Below are 16,533 nucleotides of genomic sequence, written 5' to 3' on the forward strand. Positions count from 1 at the left end.
GCTATGTTTGAAGAAGGGTCAACAAGGCCTATAGTAAAAAGAATACCATCCCCACTGTGAAGCATGGTGGTGGCTCACCGATGTTTTGGGGGTGTGTGAGCTCTAAAGGCACGGGGAATCTTGTGAAAAATGATGGCAAGATGAATGCAGCATGTTATCAGAAAATACTGGCAGACAATTTACATTCTTCTGCACCAAAGCTGTGCATGGGACGCTCTTGGACTTTCCAGCACGACAATGACCCTAAGCACAAGGCCAAGTTGACCCTCCAGTGGTTACAGCAGAAAAAGGTGAAGGTTCTGGAGTGGCCATCACAGTCTCTTGACCTTAATATCATCGAGCCACTCTGGGGAGATCTCAAACGTGCAGTTCATGCAAGACGACCAAAGACTTTGCATGACCTGGAGGCATTTTGCCAAGACAAATGGGCAGCTATACCATCTGCAAGAATTTGGGCCTCATAGACAACTATTACAAAAGACTGCACGCTGTCATTGGTGCTAAAGGGGGCAATACACAGTATTAAGAACTAAGGGTATGCAGACTTTTGAACAGGGGTCATGTCATTTTTTTCTTTGTTGCCATGTTTTGTTTTATGATTGTGCCATTCTGTTATAACCTACAGTTGAATATGAATCCCATAAGAAATAAAAGAAATGTGTTTTGCCTGCTCACTCATGTTTTCTTTAAAAATGGTACATATATTTCCAATTCTCCAAGGGTATGCAAACTTTTGAGCACAACTGTGTGTGTGTATATATATATATCGTTTGTACCAGGCACTGTAATATCCTGCATTGTGTAAGAGCACAACACCACAAAATCTGCACCACACTGACTCTCAGCCCAAGGGAGAAAATGGCTCAGGCCTTGTTCAGGCATGCACATTGTTCAGTTCAAATAAATACTCGCAGATAACCCGAAAAGCTTGAGGCTACGTTTCATGACTTGCTTTTACTGGAGCACTGCAGATCTCTTCCGCACACAACTGATAAGTCTGTCCACTTCTTTTTCACACCAAAGTAAGGCAACTCCTTTCTGTTATCTACAATTGTGTTTGTGCGGTACTAGCTCATTACAAGACATATTCTGCGCACAATGAAGAAAATAAACACACCACCATAATTCATAACTTCCACAACATGTAAAATCAGCTTAGGAGTAATTCGCTTCTCTCATAAACGTTGATCTGGTTTGGTCAAATTAATCATTTACAATACAGGTATAAGACATTTCCTGTCTACACCTAAACAAATATAGACCTAGCAAAGGAGTGTCAAACGCAAAGAGGAATTTCATCACCCCTGGCTACATTTATTACGCTCAGTTGGAAACAATTTGTCATAAAAAAATTAATTCTTCTATCCCAGCTCAATATACAGAGATTTGTGGGTTGACTTCCCTGAAAAGTGTAAACATTGTAGCCTGACACAGCAACATTGGCTCAACCAATGGCTGAGTTTGGGGCGGGACTATCTGTTTGCCAACTAGGGCTGCAATTAATGATTATTTTGATAATCGACTCATCTAATGATTATTTAGAATGATTATTCGACTATTTGGGTGATTATTGCAACGATTAATCATTAGCTCTTAACCGACTATTCAGCTCGCGCCTAGAGTTAAAAGGCTGTATTAAACTTGCTTGCTAACAATAAAGAGAACAAAATCATCTTTTAAAAATACCTAATAATGACATTCACTGAATTACAAGGGAAAAAACTTGGATTTTTATTTAGAATAATTTAGACTAAAAAACTCACAGCAACAAAAACCTTTTGTTACCAAGAGTTTCTGTCTTGTTTTCCATAAAATTATCTAAAAAGTTACATTTACTTGAGAAGCAACATATAAGATACATAGACTTGCTTTCAGAGAATGTATCTTGAATATAAATGTATTTTTTCACGTTTATACTTCTGCCAGTGCAGTAAAGACAAAATATACTTGTTCAAGATACATTCTCTGAAAGGAAGTCTAAATATCTTACATGTTGCTTCTCAGGTAAATGCATCTTGTTTTAAGGATGTTTAGATACTTTAAAATATTTGAATAATAAATAATGTATTCAACAGTCTCCGATAACAATTATTTTTCTGCAGTACTGCAAGTAAATGTACATTGTTTAAAGGAGTTTTATATGGAGGACAAATGTTAAATGCTGAAATCAGTGTTTCTATGAAGACCAACTGGTCCTCAGTATCCTCTGTGGGCATGGCTTGGGAGGCACTTAAGGCGGTTCTTAGGGGCTGGATCATACAGTATGCCTCATTCACCAAAAAATCCAAAGCACAAGAACTCGTGGAATTGGAAGGGAATATTAAAAGTGCCGAGGCAGAGCTGAAGCACCGAATGTCGTCTAATGGCCTCAGAGAATTGACCAGATTGAAATACAGATATAATACTAATTTGTTGCGGAAGCTGGAGTTTTGGCTATTCAGGGCAAGACAGTCATACTTTGAGTCGGGGGACAAGGCGCGAAATATTCTGGCTAGATATATAAAACAGAGAGAGTCTTTTTCTACCATTCCCTCAGTGAAATCTGCTGGTGGTGAAATATTTACCTCAGCCACTGATATTAATAATGCCATCTTGATCTCTAAACCCAGATGGCTTTGCTGCTGAGTTTTTTAGATCTTATGCTACAGAATTGGCTCCACATTTGTTAGAAGTTTATACGGAATCATTAAAGAATGGAAAGCTTCCGCCAACCATGACACAAGCCCGGATCAGTCTGATTCTTAAAAAGGACAAAGATCCAAGCAAGTGTAAGAGTTACCGGCCAAATTCCCTGATCCAGCTAGGCATAAAAATATTGTCAAAAATGTTGGCTAACCAATTAAGTAAAGTTATGACATCTCTTATACATATAGATCAGGTGGGGTTTATTCAGGGCCATAGCTCTTCTGATAACATTATTCGTTTCATCAATATCACGTGGTCAGTGGTGAATTATCAGACTCCGGTTGCTGCCAACTCACTTGATGCCGAAAAGGCGTTTGATATGGTAGAATGGGATTATCTTTAAGATTTTGGAAAAGTACAGGTTCGGGAATACTTTTATTGGTTGGATTAAGTTACTTTATAGACACCCGGTAGCGGTGGTACAAATGAATGGATTAATTTCAGATTATTTTACTCTGGATAGGGGCACTTGGCAGGGTTGCCCTCTTTCCCCATTATTGTTCTGTCTTGCCCTGGAAAAATTAGCAGCCGCAGTAAGAAAGGAGGATGATATTCCAGGGGTGATGGCGGGAGGTGTGGCGCATAAACTTCTGCTTTATGCAGATTATATTTTATTATTCGTCTCTGACCCTACTAGATCTATGCCTTGCCTCCACAGAATTATTCATTCCTTATCTAAGTTCTCAGAATACAGGGTTAATTGGCCTAAATCTGAAGCTTTGTCTCTGCCCAGTAACGGCTTTTCAGCCAGGCGCCTTCCAGTGGCCCAAACAGGGCATTAAGTATTTGGGTATTTTATTCCCAGCAAATTTGTGTGATTTAGTTTGAGTTCATTTTGACCCTTTAATAAAAAGTTTTCGAGCAATGTGGGCAGGTGGACTTCATTACATTTATCTATGATTGGGAAGGTTAATATTAAAATGAATTGTATTCCAAAATTCAACTACCTGCTACAATCTCTCCCTATAGATGTCCCCCTCTCTTATTTCAAGCAATTTGATAGCATAGCGAAGTCCTTCATTTGGAATGGTAAATGTCCCAGATTACATTTCAGTAAGTTGCATAGGCTGATTAACAGAGGTGGGCTAGGCCTACCCAAGATTTTGTTTTGTTATTATGCATTCGGTCTCAGACATTTGGCTCATTGCTCGCTCATTGCTCGCTTTTGGCTCATGGAGCCCCTCCCTGGTTTTGTATTGAACAGGAAGTTCTTGCCCCTATTTTGTTATTGCAAAGCCTTTCTATCGAACTAACCGGAGAAGTTAAGTTACAACCCATTATCTCGCATTTGAACGCGGTGTCCAGAAAAGTGTCCAGAGTGTTTAATTCTGAATTTATTTAAATGTTGCTTCGAGCATATGGCTGAATCCAAAGTTATCTCTTAATAAGTCCCCTTTCTGCTGGACAGAGTGGATTGTGAGGGAGATGCTTGGTGACCTATAAGAAAGTGGAGTGTTGAGATCCTTTGAAAATATGGTTCAGCATTTTGGGATCCCCAGGTCTCAATTCTTTAGGTATTTACAGCTGCGCCACCTGCTCTGTACTATTTTTGGGAGTAGCATACACCCCCTAAAGCGGCAGATACTCTGGGAGTGGTGATTACTGCTTTTGCAAAAGGTCATGAGGCATCAGTGTATTACTCCCTGTTAATTCAGATTGTGGGGGATGGAGCTTCAACTTCTCTCAAGAGATTATGGGAGAAAGATTTAAACTTGGTATTGGAGGAGGGAGTGTGGGCAAGGATTCTAAAAAACCTCAAGTCTACATCTAGAGATACAAGGGTGCATCTTATGCAATTTAAGATTCTACATCGATTCTATTGGATCCCCTCTAGATTGTATAGGCTTGGTCTTAAAGACACACCAACCTGCTGGGGATACCAATCAGAAGATGGGGTCACAACCCGTGTTTTTTTGGTGGTGTGTTAAGATCCAAGAATTTTGGTTGAGGGTTCAGAGTTTTATGTGTGACATAGTGGGCACTCAAATTTTATTTTACCCCAGACTCTGTTTCTTAGACTATGGAGCGGTCATTAATATAGGGGATAAGTTAAAAACAAATTGGGTTCTAGCCAGTGTCATGATTGGTAGACAGGCCATCCTTAGGGGATGGAAGTCGGCTGGAGCGCCCTCATTTCAGGAGTGGTACACAGAGATGGGCAGGGTAGCAGCATTTGAGGAGATGGCATGTAGAAGGCTAGGCAACTGGGATTTGCACAACAGGAAATGGGGCAGCTGTTTAGCCTTTTTGGAAGGCTCTCAGGGAGGGGCAGCAGAGAGAGACTAGTGGCTTTGAATGTGTGTGTTGCGACCTTTTTGTTTTTTGCTTTTGAAAGTATGCTTATGTTCTTTTTTCCCCTAAGTATTTTCTGCTGTTTTATTGTCTATTTGTGTGTCTTTGTCAGTTGGCTTTTGACCACTGAGGTGCTTGTTTGTGACGGGTGGGGGGGTTAATGTTCCGGGGGAAAAGTTTTGATTTCATGTGGTTTGATTATGCATTTTCTGTTGTGTCTATTTGATATTTTAAACATTTTATATTTAGAGTTTTATATTATTTTGGAAAACAAGCCGATAAGGACTAAACAAAACGTATTTTGCTGCAGTGTATAATGGGCGAAGACTACACTTGCTCACCTTTTTGTTCACTTCGGTCCAACTTTAACTGACAAAACAAACTCTCTCTTCTTAATAGAGCTGTGTTTCGCCAATTTTTTCACGATAAGATACACACCGTGCCACATACAGTATATTATGATTCAATACGTCATGAGCCATCACGTTATAATCTAGCTGCAGCAAACGCACGTGAGGGACGAGTGTCCTCACGCCAGAGTGTGCATCAACTGGGTGCAGTTTCAATCTCTCCCCCTTAGACTGGGTCACTTCACGTGACACATAGAAGCAGCACTGACTGCACAGAGAAATGCCAGTTTTGGAGTTTGTTTATTGAACTTTAATAAAAGATCCATTAAAGATATAACGCTGGGGTGTTTCCTTTTCAGACGCCCTGATTTGCACGTTTTGCTTAAGTGCAATGCCAGATCCGGCTTCGCTTTATTTCACGATGACACTGCTTCTGTATTTACTTATTTTGTATTTTTGCATTATAATTCCCTCATACTTTGCAATCTACATCACCTTTAGGCTGTTTGGAAAGTTTGCAGTGCATCTGGACTGTGAGCTGTGTTTTCTTCCTCTTCTCATCAGGCGCGAGCTGCAGTACTGCTCTCCTGCATCATAATTAGTGTAGACTCAGTCAAATGAGACTAAACGACTATTTTACAACAAAAAATTTTGTTGACAATTTTTCATTGTCGCCGTTGTCGATAACGCGACTTATCATTTTAGCCCTATTGCCAACCAATGGCAGATGGGGGTGGGGTGTTCGGAAAGCTTGTTTGAATGAAAACAATCATTATTTTTGCAATCCCGTTTGGTGACGCTAATGTCGCAGAAATTACACACTTGAGCTTTACAAAAACTGTCTGGCCAGTCGATGCAAAGTCCAGGCTTCACACACAATGCTCCACTTCACACACTAGGCACTATTTAAGGGTGTGATTTGTTGTCTGGGCCAAATGGTGTCAGAGGTGTCACAGTGATGAAAGCCAGTGCATGCTGGTATGTGAGCTGTGCCAACAAGCTCCACTCTGACCGGCCTTTGTGTACTATGACATCACTGACAGACAGAGCATACACTAGCACACTGGTACTTGACATTTTGCCATGAGCCTTTTTATACTCTTTCCTTAGACTGCAACTGCATCCGGCATAGGATTTAATGGAATAGTTCAGCCAAAAATGAAATTTCTGCCATCATTTACTCACCCTCATGTTGTTCCAAACCCTGGATTTCCTTCTCCTTTGAAACACGAAAGGAGATGTTAGGCAGAATGTTAGCCGCAGTCACTACTTACCAATGAAAGTGAATGGTGAAGGAATGGGTATGATGTCATTTAAAACAAAAACTGGCCAAAAAGGTGTTTTTGCATTTGTTTCGGTGGTTCGTAACAGCTCATCTGGGCGAACCTTTAAGAAAACTTCTAACTGGCTGCTAAACACCTTGCTGCCATTGGTCCACATCATCAGTAGGTGTGACCTGAAGCTCCACCTACTACTATGTTTATGTTGTTCAGTCAGTCAAAATCAGTCAACATGAACACAGTTCATGTTATTAATGCAAGGGATTTTTTTTCTCGTTTAATTAGTCTACAAAAGGAATTAAATCTACTCTTTCACACATCTGTATAAAGTAAGACTGTATGCCTCTTACACCATTGTTTCGTCTGTATTCTGAACATTAACACTCTTTTATACATCCATCTTTGCAGTAGTATCAGTGTCATCATAAATTACAATAACAGAGTGTAATCGTTGCATATTATGGCCACGTGTTAGCACGTTAACCTCATAAATTCAGAATGTAAACAAGACATATTAAACATTTTCTACTGCATATATATTACTTTAAATCATCACTGAGTGGTTAAAACAGCTTCTTTTACTGACCTCATGTGAATTCTACTCAGAGGATCAACACATCATTTTACATGTAGCATCCTCATATTTAAATGCTCCACGCCTCCCACAGCGGTGTGGCCGGTGTCTGAATGTTCGCAACGAGCCTACCTTTCCTCAGCTGTTTAGAACTTCTTTTTACACCTGAACGAAGAAATTCTCCGGAAGTATATCGGGGTCTTGAGGATGTCATTCTGCATAACATGTCCTTTTATGTTCCATGGGAGAGAAAATGTCATAAGTGTTTGGAATGACATAAGGGTGAGTAGTTATGTCTAAATATTATCCTGTGGTGGTGCAGAAGTGGTTGAGCGCCAGCTTGTGAATTGACAGCGAGATCAGGAGATGAGAACGGTAAGGATCATCAATGGCAATGATTGTCTCTAACAGCTGTTTGTCATTGCAATGAGAGTGGAGACGGGCTTTGAGAGTGGAGACGGTCTTTAAAAGCGAGCCGGACGCCAGTGAGAGAGCTGCCACGCACATTCTGTGCTGTTATTAAAATTGCACTGAAAAGTGAGTTTCTATTTGTGAAAATAAATTACCTTTTTGAGTTGGATCTCACCATCTTCCACTTCCTCCTTTCCATTAAGTAGAGACCTTTAAGATATCTCTTTAACATTGTTGACCTGTTGAGCAACCAGGCCATTTCAGAGAGTAGTTGTGCAGTCATAATTTTCTAGGACAAAGCGCCTTGTGGTTATGGTGTCAGGCAGAAATTGTGCTGATGTCATGGTGGCGAAAAATAACACCCATCTATATGATTAGGGTCAACATATTTTTTGCCATCAGTAAGACGCATGTAGTTGACATGAAAAACGTTTCTGCGGTGTAACATGCTATACTCCATCTAAAACTATTTTAAACAGCATTTTGCATGCAATTATAACAAATAAAGCTTTAATGACTTCATATTTATGACTGCATGGAATATTTGTACCTTTTAAAAATGAACTGGAATAGTGTAAATAGTGAAAAACTTTAATAATGGTGATCAGTTACAGGATATACTGTACAGTATATACATCATATATACACTTTCCCTAATACATTAGTATAAACTTTATCCTAAAATCTTGGTGTTGAGTCCATGGAGACATTTTCCATCAACAACACACCTATTATAATTTGAAGTAAAAGAGGGTCATTTTTTAACAATCCCTTACCAGAAGGAAAGTACTTTTCATGAGATTCTATTTATAGACAAATGAAGATTTTTAGAAGAATATCTCAGCTCTGTAGATCCATACAATGCAAGCGAATGGTGACCAGAACTTTGAAGCTCAAAAAAGCACATAAAGGCAGCATAAAAGTAATCCATAAAACTCCAGTGGCTTAATCCATGTCTTCTGAAGAGTTCGAAATGGTTTTGGGTCAGAACAGACCAAAATTTAACTCATTTTTTACTGTAAATCTTGCCATTGCAGTCTCTAGGCACAATCATGATATCAAACTTGATTACACTTCCTAGTGCTGATGCATGCGCAGAGCACCAGATGGCATGAGGAAGCTGAATCGAGCTTGAAATCATGATTGCCAAAGAGACTGCAGATGTCATGATTTAAAGTTAAAAAGGAGTTACATTTTGGTCTGTAAAACCAACTGGATCGCTTCAGAAGACATGGATTAAACCACAGGAGTCATGTGGATTACTTTTATGCTGACTTTATGTGCTTTTTGGAACATCAACATTTTGGTCACCATTCACTTGCATTGTATGGACCTACAGAGCTCAGATATTCTTCTAAAAATCTTTGTTTGTGTTCTGCAGAAGAAAAAAGTCATACACATCTGAGATGGCATGAGGGTGAGTAAATGATGAGAGAATTGTAATTTTTGGGTGAACTTTCCTTTTAAGTGTCCTGAATCTTCAATGTAGGTTTCATTTTCTTTATGCAAAATATAATTCCATTATATTTTATTTTTTATTGAACTGGGGTATAATATGACTAGGGCATTTTTTGGCAAGTTTCGTAAGAATCACCACACTAACACAAATTCCTCAAATGTAGGCTATGCAATATCCTCGGTGCCAGGAAAACAAACAAAAGTGTGAGCCAGACTGTTTGATGTCTTACCAAAAGACTGCATATCCCTTAAGAACCTTTTACCACAACAATCGGTGTGTGTTAAACTAGCCAGCTGACCTCTCTGGGTAGAAACACTAAGTACAGTAATTCGCAGAGGCCCTAGAACAAATAGGTATTAATTCAAAAGTGTCACAATCTATGCATTTTCAAAATATATGTTTGAATATTAAACATACTTGCTGTCCTCAGTTACAACATCAATTCATTAACAAACCACAACTTGCATTTAGGGCAAGTCCTTAATCTACCAGGAGTGACAGGGAACTACCAATTCAGTATAAAGGTATTTTACTGTTGTTTGTGAGTTGTTAAGGGCATTTGCAAAACTATGCGCCATTCAACATCAACAGAGATAATAAAAAAATAAAAAAAGTTTAAAAAAAGAAGAAGAAGAAGAAAAAAACAGTTAGGTCTGTTTGATTTTATGGGTGTGTGCTTCCATGTGCACAGATAAATGTTCCTGCAAGGCAAATGGTTTTTATGACAGTGATTACTTCAAATGCAACGTTTGCAGCTCTGTTAGTCTATTACATACAGGCTAAGTATTGTTATAATGTCTATCGTTTACAATGTTTGGCCTGAAGAGACATTTCGCTCCATTGTATATGTATATGACTGGAATGACAATAAACCAAACTACACTGAAGTAAAGCAAATATTAGTCTGCGGCACCAAAGTTCTGTTACAAAATCTTTGCTGCTCATTAAATGGAATCTGAATAGTTTATTTATAATGACTGAATACATTCATACAGTACTCTCAGGGGTGTGTGTGTGTGTGTGTGTGTGTGTGTGTGTGTGTGTTTTCAGGTAAAGGTGCGGCTAAACTCCGCAGAAACTCTCAACGCAAGTTTCCCCTCAGTGAAACATTAACTATTAAACTAAAAGACCCACAAGCACGTTTAAAGTCACTCACCCACTCCATATTTCTCTCTCTTACTGGGAATCCAGCGCGTCATGACAGGAAAAATAATGTGAAATGAAGTAAATCATATGAATAATTGTAGTCGTGTGTGGAGTGAGAACTCTGCTGGCTGCACATCACAGTTCCGGTGTGTTACGCGGAGGGGGGGGGGGGGGGGGTTGAGAGAGAGAGAGAGAGAGAGAGAGAGAGAGAGAGAGACAGAGACGCACATACACACATACAAACTGAGTGCAAAACTTGTGATTATCCATTTTTTGGATGTAAAAACTGATGATTGTAAAATTTAAAGTTTGTAATTCTAATAATATTCTTTTTCATATATATATATATATATATATATATATATATATATATATATATATATATATATATATATATATATCTGTTTATTTATATTTATTTTTATTCAATTCTAATAATATGTATTTGTTTACTAGTTTTTATATGTGTATTTATAATTATCTATTTATAATTTTTTGAGGTAAAAAGTAATTTTATAGACCATTCTAATATAAAAATAAGTTTTATAAGATGTTGCAATGGCAGTTTATGGTTGCTTTTGTTTATTCTTTGTACACTACTTTTGTTCCTCGTACATTTCTTGTTTTTCACTATGTGCCACTGTATTATCGTCAACAGTGTGTCTCTAAATGGGAAACCACATCTTGTTTTTTTCTATCTGCCCTGCTAAAGAAAGAAAAGACAATAAAAATGACAATGACCGTCTTTACTGCTTTTGATCAATGGTAAAAAATTTAAACATTTAAAAACGGAAATGTCAAACTGCTTAATAATTTTTTTCTTCCAATAATTTCAGCCATTAAATTAAACCTTTTTCCTTCAATAAGATTTCCGGACAGTTACACCACCTTGACATTTTTGACCTAAAAAAAATGTCATACTTATGTTAATTCATTTTAAAACATGCCCATCACTGAAGAGTTTTCAAGCCAAACTTATAAAATGGTTTATATATATATATATATATTTCTTTTTTTTTTTTCTTTTTTTTTTTTTTTAATAAATAAATGGGTCCGGACATAAACAATGAGTGTCACTTCATTGACCTTTTAATAGTGAGTAAAACAACAACCTTTTTTAATATCCCAAACATAATTTGCCATGATTTTATAAACAGTAAAATAATAACTAACTTTTTTTACAATACCCCAGACATTTCCTAATTTATTTGGGAGAGAAAAAAATTACCATCTCTTTTTTTTTCTTCTTCTTCTTCTTCTTCTTCTTTTTTTTTTAAGCACGTGGCCTTATTCATTGCTTGTGTTGATATTGCATGGACAGTGAACTGAGCCATGGAGAGAAGGAATGTTTGGAATCTGCTATTGTTACAACAACTGTTCTCTCTCTCTCTCAGCGTGTGTGTTTGTATAGTAGTGTGTAGGTTTTTTTGGAGGCTGTGGTAGTATGAAGGATTTATCACAAGATAGTCCATCTGTAATGTGTTGTGGGCATGTTTTGTAACACTTTATCTGCAGTACCACAAAAAAGAGACAAAAAAAAAAAAAAAAACAATTACAGTAACTGCATTCATGTTGGGGCAGAGTGGTATATCTTTCCCACCCCTCTGATTTCTGCAGGACCCCAGCTGCTTAAGTGTGGATTTAACTAAATAGCCCTCTCCACCATATTTGGACAAAACAAGTTCCATGATGCCTCTTCAATCACAGATCCCTTCTGCTGCTAACAAAATGTTTTGAGAGAAAGCCATTCGGTTCTTCTGGCTCATTTTTATGTTCTTTTTTTTTTTTTTTTGGGGGGGGGGGGGGGGGGGGGGGGGGTTGTTTGTTTGTTTGTTTGTTTGTTTTTGTTTTTTGGTTTTTTTGGTGAGAATTCGGTCTTGTACCAATGCAGGGGTTGAATGATTTGACAATCTGGTTGTCAGTGAAGCATTATAAGTCGGTGTAATTCATTTTAATGTTGTTATTATCAGTGTTTATTTGACATTTAACATTTGGCTCTCCCATCTTTAGTGGAATCTAATAAACTACACCACCTTAATAATTCAGCTTACCAGACAGAGTTAATACAATTGTGTTAATCAGAGATGCATATGCTATATTTGCTGATTAATTACAAAAAATGGACACAATGTTTTTAGAGTATTCAATCACATAAAATGCTCTGAATTTTTGGTCTTTTTGACTTCAAGGCCACATTGCTACAGATAAGTCAACTAACAACAGATTCCTGAGAAAATAATGTTCCCACAGCACAGAAGTCCGGATGTAAACAAGAGAATTGATATAGACAATGCATTAGACCAAAAACAGAATGTCAGATGAAGAGACATGTCTCACAGGATCTTCAAAAGGGCCCAAGGCTTGATTGTCTTTGTTTTGAGAAGAAATAGAGAGCCATCAAGTGTTGAGTCTGAGTCAGTACATTCTTCTCAGGGTTTTATGCTTTATTTTTATTTTCATTTTGACCTTGAAGTGGTACACTTCTACTTTAATACTGTGCTCAAGATTGAACATTTAATTAGATTTTATTTATGTATTTTATCACTTCAACATCTTCATTTTGGAGTTGAACTGTAATCTACTGAAAGTCTCGACTTATGGTTTTGTGTGAAATGAATGGAATCTAAAGGTCATGTCCGGTCAACATTACAGTATGCTACCATGACAGTCAGGCAGCAGTCAGGCAGCAGTCAGGCACCATCAATCTTAAATGAGATTAAAGTTAACTGCACTTGGCTACAGATTTCATTAGTTTGTTGTCTATTTTGTATGCCATTACTTTGCTGTTTTCTTTTTACAGTTACGTTCTAAGCACCTAATCTATGAGGAATGTGCCCTTTAGCTAGCGCACAAAAGTTTCAGACTCACCCACAATGTCAAAGCTAAAATATTCACTATGTGAGTATTTAACATGAAACAGCATTAGCAGAGGGAATTGAGTCAATATTTAACTGTGTCATATAACATTTAGCAAAAGGAGATACAATTTTATGAATGTACAAGATTTGGTTCCTTGCTGGTCCTGTTGCTAATCAGGACCCCAAACACAGTGCAACTTTGCCAAGGCTTTGGTGTCCGTGTAACGCTTTACAATTCATTTTTCAGACCATACCAATCCAAATCCAAAAATAGGAAAACGTTTTGAAACTTTGATTTTTTTTTTTTTTTTTCGGTTACTTCAAGAGTGGATAGTTGTCTTTTTCTCTCATTAATTTCAATTTTACTTTATCTAAATTGTGAATTTAGAAATTATTTTTTGAATAATTTACTTATCTAGCGAGATCAGACGTCCGGGTTTACCCAAGACAGTCCCGGTTTTAAGAGGTGTGTCCCGACAATTCGCTAAAACATTTATTTAAGTCCCGGTTTCAGCTGGTAGACTCACTGATTTTCTTCTTCTTAAATTAAATATCATCATTGTCCTTCTCGCTGTTGTCTCTGGTATCGTTTGCAGAGAAGAGAAGCAATTTCGGTGCCCCCATGTCAATAGGCCTGGCCCTCCAGTGGCCCCCATAAATTGGAGTGGTTGTAAGAGTGGTGTTCTCATTTTCCATCCCACTGAGAGTTCAGTGACCCCACATCATAGTAAATAGACCAAACAAATTATATTTAAATAAAAAATAAATGCGTTATGACTGCATAATAATAATTAGCAGGGTAAAGTTTAATTTTAGTTCAATATTTATTCATTATTCGCTCATGGTGCAAAATAGACAGCCTGAAAACTCCACACACTGTGCTAAAACGTCACTGTTATCCAAGTGTTCAATGCAACTGCTTTGCATGTTCTGTCTTAAACACTTTTATTTAAAAAAAAAAAACATTAACACATTCTAAAGATTGTAAAATGTATGTATAACTTACACTTTAATTGAATGAATTAATAAATTAATACTTGGACACCTTCGACATTATAGTGCTGTGGCTGGAGTTTCCAGACGTCCCTTACAACACTGGTTAATGAAAGCCTATAGGAGCATTTTTAGGCATAGTTCTCCAGCTACAATTAGCGTTGACCATTTATGTTCAATGTTTTATCCTTGTAAGATATAAATATTCATATATTTTTTAACCTAATTGTGCTAATGATATCGTTGTGTAATTGTCGGCTCCAGAGAGCGTGGGTAGGAGAAACCAAATGTCAAACGAATAACCATAACTTCTGGAGATAAGGTAGAAGTTAAGCATTAATTTCTCATCTTTGGACCTGCCAGCTCCAGTTTCAGTTCTACTTAATGTGGATTATACGTGCTTGTGTAAATGGAAGTGTGAATTAAGTTACTTTTACAGTGCAACTTTCCACTTTATTATCACGAAACACGAACTGGATCAGATTTTCTGCCTTATTGAATGTACTTGAGCCCAACTCATTAGAGATTGCTCTTATTTGGCAAGCATTCATTATAAAATGTTTTTATATGTATACATCTGGAATAACAGACAGTACACACTTATGTTGTTTATTTTTCACTGTCTTTAATTAAATGTTTTGCACTGTACAATGCAGAAACAAGACAAATGTAGTGCAACAAGTTTGGCAAAACAAACAAATGAATCTGATGAAACGGCATGCTGGAACAGATGTAAAGAAACAGGTATGAAGAAACAGCAGCTAACCTTATTCAGAGCCACACCACACCTGCAATGGCAAATTTCTTATGAATACACTTAAAACATGAATTTGGAACCCTTATAAACCACCCCACTAAAGCCCAAATAAATAACTTCCCTTCAGTGAGAAAGGCTCTTACCATACACTATGATTACCACATCAACGCACTTCAACCTAATAATATGTACAGATTAATATTGGTGCTGTTGGATTCAGGCACAGGAATAAAAAGCAAACACGCAACTCACCGGGAGAGAGAGAACAAAGCTGCAGAGTTGATCCTGCTGCTTCTTTTGCAAACTAAATGCAAGAAAAGCATTAAACAGTTTACAGGGAAGATAACAAACACAACGTCCTCTTTATGAACACCATTCATCAATCAAATACTTAACATGCAGCGCACCATTTACAAGGGAGAGGCACAAATGTGCTCAATAACAAAAAATGTAGCTTAATATTAGCAACCGCATTCTCTAATAAGAGGCGCACTCAGTAAGGAATGCGCATAGACACTGACAGACATAATAATGATAAAAAACACATTAAAGCCATCTTATTGGCCACATATAATTACTATGAATGCAACTTTTTTAATTTCATAGTAATTGAGATACATTTAAAAATTCACTTGTTACACTGGTCCAATTAAAATGAACTATTGAATTTTTAAATGTGCATGAAAATTCTTTATTTTTCATTTACAAGACCTGTACATGCTGATTATAGCCTACAGCTTAAATTCTAACCTAAAATCTTGATGTGTAGCCTATCATTCATTTTACCCAAGAGTTTTACGGCATTAGTCTTTCTAAAGAACAGCATGGCAACATGGCTTACAGTTTGTGGGTAAAACCAGAATGTTAGTGTGTCATGAGCCTCACTGACTCACTGTATGTCCACAAATATTAAAACAGCAAATTATGTTTTATATGCATACAGGGTACATTTAAGTAATTATACAGTTGCCCCCACCCCCACCCCCACCCCCCCCCCCACAAGATCACCTGGCCCCACACTGGCCTCCCCAGACAAAACTGTCTAGAACTGCCCCTTAGAATAGGCTACATGGAATTTGTACATTTAAAAAAAAAAAAAAAAAAGCTAATGTGGATAAATCTTGAAAAAACAAATTATAAAATAAAATATAAATTTTCACAAACTATATATATAGTCATGGGAAAAATAACGTACATCCTCCTTGAATTCTATGGTTTTACATATCAGGACATAATAAAAATCATCTGGTCTTTGGCAGGTCTTAAAATTAGGTAAATACAACCTCATGATTTATTTAACAAAAATAAAGCCAAAATGGAGAATCCATGTGTGAAAAACTAAGAACACCATTAATGCTTCCATAGGAATTAAGAGGTTAAGTAGTATCCAGGTGCTGCTAATCAAATGCCCTTGATTAATTGATCATCAGCGAGTGTGACCACCTCTATAAAAGCCGAAGTTTTAGCAGTTTGCTGGTCTGGAGCATTCAGGTGTGTGTTAACACAAGGCCAAGGAAGAAAGACATCGGCAATGATCTTAGAGAAGTAATTGTTGCTGCCCATCAATCTGGGAAGGTTTATAAGGCCATTTCCAATTAATTTAAAGTCCAAAACATTCAAGACAGCTGCCAATCTTCCCAGGAGTGGACGTCCCAGCAAATTCACCCCAAGGTCAGACCGTGCAATGCTCAGAGAAGTTGCAAAAACATCTCCGACTCCACAGGCCTC

At 37.5% G+C, this 16,533-nt stretch overlaps 1 protein-coding gene across 1 annotated transcript in view; it reads right to left on the reverse strand.

Moving 5' to 3' along the window:
* Nucleotides 1-10,345, reverse strand: part of LOC127415412 (dedicator of cytokinesis protein 5-like) — an 87,360-nt gene extending 77,015 nt beyond the window's left edge. Inside the window, exon 1 of the mRNA XM_051654114.1 lies at nt 10,208-10,345. Within this exon, the coding sequence (XP_051510074.1) occupies nt 10,208-10,250 (43 nt within the window). The 5' untranslated portion in view covers nt 10,251-10,345. The remainder of the gene's footprint in view (nt 1-10,207) is intronic.
* Between the last annotated feature and the right edge of the window lie 6,188 nt (nt 10,346-16,533).

Source organism: Myxocyprinus asiaticus, chromosome 24, assembly GCF_019703515.2.
Source record: "Myxocyprinus asiaticus isolate MX2 ecotype Aquarium Trade chromosome 24, UBuf_Myxa_2, whole genome shotgun sequence".
Lineage (NCBI taxonomy): Eukaryota > Metazoa > Chordata > Actinopteri > Cypriniformes > Catostomidae > Myxocyprinus > Myxocyprinus asiaticus.